General features: G+C 42.6%; 1 protein-coding gene across 1 annotated transcript; it reads right to left on the bottom strand.

Annotated features, from left to right (window-relative positions):
• Window positions 1–6,808: 6,808 nt before the first annotated feature.
• GPR88 (G protein-coupled receptor 88) lies at window positions 6,809–8,807 on the bottom strand. Its single transcript, XM_040407546.1, has one exon. The coding sequence runs from the start codon at window positions 8,789–8,791 to the stop codon at window positions 7,790–7,792; it is 1,002 nt and encodes a 333-aa protein (XP_040263480.1). The 5' UTR covers window positions 8,792–8,807; the 3' UTR covers window positions 6,809–7,789.
• Window positions 8,808–9,741: the final 934 nt, after the last annotated feature.

The raw sequence follows: 9,741 nt of genomic DNA, 5'->3' as shown, positions 1-9,741 counted from the left end.
CTGTATACTATAGGGTGCTATACTGCATACTGTGGGTTGCTGTATACTATAGGGTGCTATACTGCATACTGTGGGCTGCTGTATACTATAGGGTGCTATACTGCATAGTGTGGGGTGCTGGGGTGCACTGTAACACTAGGGTGAGCCAAGACCTTGTCTCCTTCCTGCAGAGTGGTGCCCACTTCCAGCCTGAGCCCAGCTGCCCAGAGCACTGATCCTGAGCCACTGGAGTCTTCAGAACTGGAAGTATTTACAGTCATTCACTGTACTCTACCAGATGTGTGGATTTTTTGTGTGTGTGTTGTGATGGAGGGCGTGATTGCCTGCTAAGGTGTGGGAAGGCGGGATCCAGGGGGCCCAAGTACATTTTTGCCCAGGGTCCAATCAATATTAAAGACGGCCCTGTCTATAAGAGGGAACACATTCAATTTGGCATATTCACCCAAACTCTGTGCAATATTTACTCCCAAATACTTAAAACTTCTTTCCCTATCCACGACGTTTACGTCAAAACACCTCTCCCCTTCTCCCTCTTCTAGTAATATCAAATGTGACTTTCCCCAATTTATTTTCAATCCTGAATAATATAAAAAATTTTCAATTATACCCATCAATTTATCCAACTCAAAATCCGTGTCACCCAAAAACAATAAAATATCATCTGCAAACAACATAATTTTTTCCCTTACCGTATTGAAAACCCTTAGAGGGCACCTGTCACCATGTTCTGACAGAAAAACCGAATGTACGTTAATACTTGTTTACCCTGATAGTTCCCAGCGATCGATCCATAATCTTCTCAGGACTAACCTGTCCTATTTTATCGCCCTATAAAGCTTTACCGTCTTTCATGCTAAATAACATAAAAGAGTCATATCTTACATCTTTGACCTGAGAAGAGTCATATTTTCTCGGAGTCAAGCACCTCAGCTCCGCCTAAGAAACGCCCCTATCGATAAAATCTCATGCATGCGCAATATTCATTTCGGGCAGAACTACGTTGCAAGTGCAAAGGAATGGGCAAGTGCGCAAGTGCGCGATTTCGGACGAGATTACAAGCAGTGAGGGCAGAAATTGGCTGTCAATCAAAGTCTAGGGGGAGGGAAATAGGCTATGAAGGTGTGAGGGGAAGGAATTATTTATGCAAATGAGCGGGAAAGCTTTATAGGGGGATAAAATAGGACAGATTAGTCCTGGGAAGATTATGGATCGAACGCTGGGAACTATCAGGGTAAACAAGTATTAAGGTACATTCGGTTTTAAATGTCAGAACAGGTTCCCTTTAATATCTTCATTCTCTCTAATAATTATCGCTAGTGGCTCTATTCTAATTGCGAAGAGCAGCGGGGTTAGGGGACATCCCTGCCTAGTGCCCCTAAAGAGGGAAAAGGGCAGCGACATCCACAGACACCCTCGCTCTAGGGCGTGAATCAATTTAATCCAACTTAAAAAAGAATCCCTAAAACCAAAACATTCAAGAACCCCCCACAGATCTTCCCACTCTATGCAATCAAATGCTTTAGTTGCATCCCTTTTTTACTATTTTTATCTTTATTTCCCTGTATGTTCTTAAATACTCTTCTGATATTAGAATATATCAATCGCCCAGGAATAAACCCTGTTTGATCTTCCTTTATTATTGTTTTTATTACTTTTGTTAGCCTATCTGCTAATACCCTAGCTAATAACAGTATTCAACAATGAGATAGGTCTATATGACTCTGGTTTTAATAAATCTTTTTCAGCTTTTAGGATCAGAACGATAGTATCTTCGTCCATTGAGTCGGGCAACTTTTTTGACCTCTTGGCCTCAATCAGGGTCTCCATTAATTCTGGCAGAAGTATTTGACTAAATTCCTTATATACCTCAAATAGTAACCCATCTCCTCCCGGAGCCTTTTTATCTCTAGTTGAATTCAAAGCTCTCACTAATTCTTCCAATTGTATATTCTCCTCTAATTGATTTTTATGAGCTTTAGTAAGCTTCCTGAAGGGAATATTATTTAGATATTGACACAATTCCTCCTTTTTGTACAGAATTCTTGATTTATACAATTCTTGATAGTATACTCTAAATACATTACTGATCTGTTCCGGGGTTTTTACAATTTGTCCCTCATTATTCTTTATTGCACCTATCCAACTTTTTTTTTGTTGATTTTTAATTATATTAGTCAAAAGCTTGCCCACTCTTTCACCCTCTGTAAAAAAAAACTTAGCCCCCTGAAAAAATAGCGATGTTTGAGATTTTTCAATATATATTTCTTTTACTTTTTTTTGTTCTTCTTCCCAATTTCTCAAATTTTATAAAGAGGGATCATATGCACAGCGTTCTTTTACTTCATTTAACTTCTGTTCTGCACTCAGGATTTTACTATTTACCTTTTTTTCCCAATTACTTACTTGTTCATACAATATTCCTCTCAGGAGTGCCTTCGCCACCTCCCAAACCACTAGCTTATTGGCAGAATCTCTATTAACTAAAAAATAAAACTTCAATTGTTCCTTAATATAATCCTTATCTTTTAGCAAATTAAACCAGTGGGGATTAAATCTAAATACCATTGGAACCTGTTTACTCAAAGACCCAATCTCCATTACCACTGCACAATGATCTGACATAGACATAGGAATATATTTTACATGTGTTATATTCCTTTCTAGCAGTTTTTAATTACTAAAAATCATATGTATCCTTGACCAGGTTTGATGTGTCTTTGAGTAACAAGAATAAACCTTGTCTTCTGGATTATATAATCGCCAAAGGTCGACCCAATCAAACTCAGCTAACAACCTGGCCAGATTAGTGTTGTGCGACGAGACCTTACTAATAAATAGTCTGTCTTTAGGCTAGTTTCACACTAGCGGCAGCCTTCAGTTTTATTATAGTCAATGGGGCCGGAGCGGACCTTCGGCGGCACACGTGCACTAGCAGCAGCACGGATTCGGCAGGCTGCTCACCCGGCAGAACAGCCTGCCAGATCCGTGCTGCCGCTAGTGCACGCGTGCCACTGGAGATCCGCTCCGGCCTATTGACTATAATGGGGACGGGCCGGAGTTCCGGCAGCACAAAACTACACCTGCCGGAGAAGGCTGCCGCTAGTGTGAAAGTTGCCTAACTTGGGTCCATGACTGCATTAATCCACCCCCCCACCTCGAATCCCCCCACGATTTTCTCCTAATTCTGTAAAGACAGAGAGCTCCATACCCATGCATGTACTCCGTGCAACCCCCCACCCCAACCTAACCAACGCGTGGACTGTTATCGATTGCAACATTTCACACAGGCCCTTCAAATCTGCCCATTCATTTGCTTCTTCGGGTGACTGAAAAAAAAAGATTTATCCTGATACACCACTCTAAGTTTAGCTGGAAAAACCAATCTATGTTTAACCCCAGCCTGTCTCTTTTTTAAATCATTGTATTTCTTCCTTTGAGCACCAGTAGCCACCGAGTAATCCGGGAATACTCTTATTTTTGTCCCATCTATTACAAACTTCTCAGAGACTCTGGCCTCTTTCAACACAGCCTCCCGGTCTCTGTAACATGCAAACTTAATCAAAATTGTTCTTGGGTATTCTCCTGGCTTTCTCTTTTGACTAGGGACTCTATGCACTCTATGGCGAAAAAACTAGACAGCGTCCCAGGCTTACAGTTTTCAAGAATAAATTTTTCCATAAATCCAACACAATCCGATCCCTCCTTTCCTTCAGGTATTCCCACACATCTCAGATTTACTCTTCTTGACCTATCCTTCAAATCAGTTTATTTTATTCTCCATAGCAACGTTAGTCTGTTTAGGACACGCTACGTCATTCTCAAGTTTATATAGTATATCTTCCACTTGGCGATATTCTACTTTCCATCTCCTGCATATGTTCCCGCAACTTTACCAGGTCATCTCTAATCAAGCTCAAATCTGTTTGAATCGCCCCAATCTGTGTTACCACTTTCCCCATCATACTCTCCAGCCTTGTAACAGCATATAGGATCTCCTTAACCATTTTTGGGTCAGAGTCACCTACTACAACATCCATTTCTTTCCCTTCAGGGGCATTTAATGGGGTTGTCCGGGATTGGAGAGATTGGTGTAAGTGTACTAGAAGGACATACATATTACACACATGTACCGTATGTCCTACCTTTGTCACACATTTCTGAAGCCCAGTTTTGATATAGCAAATTTTTTGCCGAATATGCCTATTTTCTTATACTCAGTGACGCACCGGGTCCCTTGCAGGTGAGCGATGCCTCTTCTTCCGCTTCGCAGGTAGCCCGGTGATGCCACCGTCAGCCTAAGTAATTATGCAGAGCACACGGAGGACACGGGGAACCTTGACTTGGCTAGTAATAGTGAGTAAAGTATTTGAAAAAAAAAATATGTTGATCCCCGACAACCCCTTTTACTGTATATTCTCTTCCAAACAGATGTCTGTCCCCTCCCCTATCTCTTTCCTAGGGTAAAGGGTTCTCGATGGGGGGGTTGTGTGTCTCAAACATTTACTCAAGACATTTGCATTAGACCCATGCTGGTCTTCCTTTTTTTTCTGCGGCATTGCAGCAAGAATACTTAAAAGTTAAAAGTTAGAAGATCACAGATTATTAAAGGGTTTCTGTCATCAGAAAAATCGTTATGTATCTGGCTGACATTAGCGATGTGCTAATGTTAGCAGAACATAACTGTATGATTTTTAACTCCCTGCCTGCCGCCGTTCCCTCAAAATAAAGACTTTTATAATATGCTAATGAGCCTCTAGGTGCTAGTGGGGCGTTGCTGCAGCACCTAGAGGCTCTGTCTTCTCACCCTTTGGTACGCCCATGTCCAGTTGACTGACGTCCTAGTTCTCCTCAGTGCCTGTAAATCCCGCGCCTGCGCCTTCCAGTTTAGTAATCGGCTCAGGCGCAGTGAGTGAAGGACGGTCTTCCGCTGCCGGCTTCACTCACTGCGCTGAATACTAAACGGGACGGCGCAGGCGCGGGATTTCCCCACTGTGTCACTTCCAAGGATGCTGTGCCAGGCTGGATTAGGCTGGGCTGAGCAGCCTGTACCGGGTCTCTCCCGCGGCGTCTCCACCACCCTCATGTCCCTGGCTTCTCCACATGGCCTGCAAGATCCGGATCAGGTAGAGGGGGCGGAGCTTAGCGTCAGACGCTCCCATGCCCCCTGATTTATGACACCTCTCTTGATGTCATATATTTGTCCATAGTCACATTTTTCCCACTACATACTACAAAAAAGTATTGCAGAGCACTAAAACATAAAGCAATACACAAACCAGTTAAAAGTAGAATAAAAAAAGGCAGAAACTTTTTGGAGTGATTTAGTTAATTTATATGAACTCAATCATCAAGCCCAAAATATGGATGTTTTGTGGGAAGGGTTGTTGATAAGTATTTTATATATTGTAGTTTATAACTCCCAACAACCAAAATGATGTAAATACCACAAGGACAGAAGATAGAATACAGAAGAAGCAGCTACTGTGACATCAGATTAGGACATCCGATCCAACTTCTATCCTGGATGAAAATAAGCCTCCCAAAATGATACAGTATACGTAATATAACACAATATATGTAATATAACACAATATAAATTTATAAATACTTTTCATATATGTAATACACATTGAAACAAGGAATTCAATGTAGGAATTATTACTTCCATTGTCCCACAAAGGTACTACACCTGAAGTATACACTTGACCAGTGATTCCCAAACTTAATACTATGGGGAACTCATGAAAATATGTTTCTATTGTACTCTTAATGCAATTCATAACTCAAAGAATCCAGGTGTAGGAACAGATAAAGCATTTTATAATTTGGTTTGGATATGTTTGCTTTGTAAAGCATCTTTGACTGGGGAACCTCTGATCACAGCTAAAGGAACCTTCAGGTTCCTGGGAACCATAGGTGGGAAACACTACTTTAGACTTTCATATCCTGTCCTCCTCTGGGCAAGTCAAGCCCAAAGGGCATGTACAGATGCAGCCGAACTAAACTTGATGGTTAACGTGTTAAGGATAAAATGGCACAAAAAGATTAACTAACTCTTTCATTATATTTCAATGACTTTTGTCAAAAGATGGCAAGAGATAACACTGTGCTATGTGTAATCAGAGTCAATTTTAGCTCAGCTACATCTGTATTAAAGGGGTTGTCAGAGTTATTTTTTTGTTATTTGTATGTTTCTAACTAATAAAATGTAACAGCTTTAGCATGCACTTACTGCATCTGTAGTTGCTCCTTTCTCAGGTTTCACTGAGGGTCACATGACCTGTGATGTCAGCTTCTCTCCCTGCTCAGATGATGTTTCGTGCACAAGCCTGAGAGTGCAGATATGTGTCCATACACCAGGCGTCACTGTGCTGGCCACGCCCCCTGCTCTGCCGTCTGCCCTGTGTCTCCCTCTCACCTATACTTCAGGAAAGATTAACCCCTTCAGGAGCACAGACTCAGGGCTGAAGGCTTTACTGAGTAGCTGCAGGCAGTAAGGAGACAAATGCTGGGCACAGGAGCTCTCAGACTACAGGAGTTCTGCACAAAAACAGGTAGGGAGAAGATCCTGTGTGTATCAGCGTTGTCATTGTACAGCTAGGACTTGTAGTCCTACACATACAACATGCTGCTGAGTATCCCAGCAGGCAGACATGTCACTCAGGGCAGCACTTATATTCACTCCCTCTGCAGAGCAGGGGGAGGGGCAGAGATTGTTGTTATTGCAGGTAAACAAAGTGCCAGAAGAGAACCAGGGAAATATAATTTTTTTTACCTAAAACTTGCTTAGCTCAGTTATATATTGCTGCCCATCAGATTTACAGTGCTATATATTTTTTATTTTCATAACTCGGACAACTCCAATACTGCTCTTTTGTGTTTAGTTCTAAGAAGCTATCAGAAAGCATGGGTAAGCATCTGTTCACATCAGTAGATTATGTATGTTGCATTTTCCAGATGCACCAAATCTTAAAGGGGTTATCCAACCCCTTTAATGCCCGGGCCCCTCGTATACATTATACTTACCTGATCTCCAGCACCTTCGACCCTCCGGGTCCCTGCACGGCTGCCACTGCATCTCCGGGTGAAATTAGAGAGATGCAGTGGCGGTCGTCCAGAGCAACGCAGGTGTCGGGGAGCAGGTAAGTATAATGTATATGAGGGGCCCGGTCATTGGGGGGGTCATTATAGCGGTTGGATAACCCCTTTAAGGCATGTTTAGGTGGTATAGAATGGACATCTTTTTCCAGATATTGTCCACTATTCAATATTTCCACAGCAATATCTTCAATGTTTTTTATTAGAACATTTCAGTCAGAAGAATTGATCTTCCTACAGAATGTATCTCTCATGCTGTCTGTTCCTGTCACACAGACATTCTAATTCTCTGTGATTTTTAATGCTGGCTCTATAAAAAAAAAAACTCACATATTGTGAAGCTCATTTTTTTTCTTTTGGCAAAATTAATAAACAGTCTGTTTACTGAAGTGGAATGCTTTTTTCTCAGAAATTCTTCACCCACAGCTCCTGCAAATAATACATATTACCCCGTGAGAATTTCAATCTGTGTTGCCCACCGAGGGCTAATTTACACTGGCCCATGGCGCTTAGAGGGGATGAATGCAGTACGTTTCCATAGAAACCATCAATACAAAAGTGAGGAGAACAGAAGCCGTACATAGTCAAGAACAAGCTTCGATTTGTGAATCAGAAGCTCTACTGAGATTCTGTGTTGTATTTGTCCCAAAGGATGAGATGCACATCAGTACAACCATGCATGAAGCACACCTTAGGACTCATTTTGGGAAATTGTTTGTACTCCAGGATCAGCACTGTTTCCAGAGCTTTTCCAGAGCTCTCCCCCGACTACAGCTCGAAAGGACCGTCTAAACTCTTCATTTTTCCAGGTGTAGATGAAGGGGTTAAGCACAAACAGAAGACAAAGCAACAGCCAACTGCCTATCTCCACACTTCCCGGTAATGGTTGGAACAAGCCATAGATGACTGACCATGCAAAGGGCTCTGTGGTCACAGTGAAAACACAACAGACAATCAGCACGTATAAACCCAAGCGTTTGTCCTTACGAGGGCACGAGCAGGGCAGGTTGTGGACCACCTGGAAGTTGAGAACGCTCACTCTCTTCAGGCTGACCTGCACTTTTCTGAAAATGCGAAAGTAACAATGAAAAAGGATTATTGTTTGGCTTAAAACTGTGACGGCAGAAAGGATAGCAGTGTACGAACTGGAAGCTGGGACCTCATGGCCCCAAAACACATAAAGTCTAAGTTTTGGGCATTGAAGGTTTACTTCATAAGACCGTTGTCCAAAGAGCCAAGGAAGTAAAAATGCAAGAGGCATTACCCACGCCATGGCAATCATCCACTCAGTGTTCCTCTTCTGATACACCGTATGGTATACTGTTGGCAGTTTGGTGATGAGCACGAAACGGTTTAATGCAATGAGAGAATGGGATAATAGGGAGACTGTCATCCAAAGGAAAAAGACCCCCTCCATGAATACCCTGTAAGTAGGGTTTTCCAGGCGACCAGTGGAAATTAATATGGCTTCTTGAGGCATCCAAAATGCGCAGACGAGAAGATCAGAAACGCAGCCATTCACAATGAACGCGTTACTAGTTGTCTTGAGTTTCTTGAACGAGCAGACCAGGTAGATAACCAGAACATTGGCCAAAGTCCCAGACACCGAATACACAGAGTACGCAGCAGCCACCAGGACACGTGTCCCCAGAAGTCTTTCACAATGCTCAGGAGGAGATGTGATATTGCTCATCCTGTAGTAAACAACAAAGCCATTCCCAGAACAAATGTACCGGAGGCAGATAAAATGGGAAAGTGCATGTACGAGAAGGAGCAACAGAGTGAAGCAGGCGGCGAGAGAGGGAGAGAGAATACGAGATTGAGGAGGGAGGGGTGACACGGCTGTGACAGCTCTCTGTGTTATACTCTCAGCTCACTTTACGTCTTTGTGACATTATACTCCTGGAAATAAAAGCTTCTGCGATGGATTATTCAACAGGTTGGGAGGTAGAGAACAGAGAGTTGATACTGCAGTGCATGTAAACTGAATGATTGTCTTCTAGGCTTTTTAGCATGAAAATGTGTTGAAGAGAGAAAAACTGCTCGTTATAGAGAAACATCTCATCTACAAAGGGCCCGACAATACTAAATAAGTATGAAATAGAGAGGAGCACAGAATGTAATGAGACCAGGTTCGCAGGTGGAAACGTATTTTACACTGGACAATCCATTGAGGACAAGTGTGTAGCTATAGGGGAGCAGAGGTAGCCCAGGAGCCTAAGGGAGCCCCAAACCCTTGTGCCGTATAAGACACCAGTATTATAGAAAGTGCATGCTGGTCAAGTTACACCTCTGGCTGGAGGGAAGGGGTTAGGTGGAGAATTTGGCATGGGGGGGGTGTCGTTTCAATTTTTGCCTCAGGCAGCACAAAGGCTATGTGAATTCCTGCCCCAGGCTACAAAGCACTGAGAAAAAGGGGGCCCAAGCTGAACTCTTGTTCCAGGGCCCATGAGCCTTTAGCTACGCCCCGGATTAAGGATATATATGTGAGATATGTAAGGAGAATGATCCACCCCCATAAAATTTTAATGTTAACAAGTGCCATAATATCAATATACAGGTCCTGTAATATGACACTAGAGTGGGACCGTCTATCTCAGGAGATTTGTTTCTGGTGGGACACTTATATTAGTGCACCTCAGA

This window comes from Bufo bufo, chromosome 9 (assembly GCF_905171765.1).
Source record: "Bufo bufo chromosome 9, aBufBuf1.1, whole genome shotgun sequence".
NCBI lineage: Eukaryota > Metazoa > Chordata > Amphibia > Anura > Bufonidae > Bufo > Bufo bufo.
Note: the sequence above shows the minus strand (reverse complement) of the source record. Positions and strands in the feature narration are given on the sequence as shown.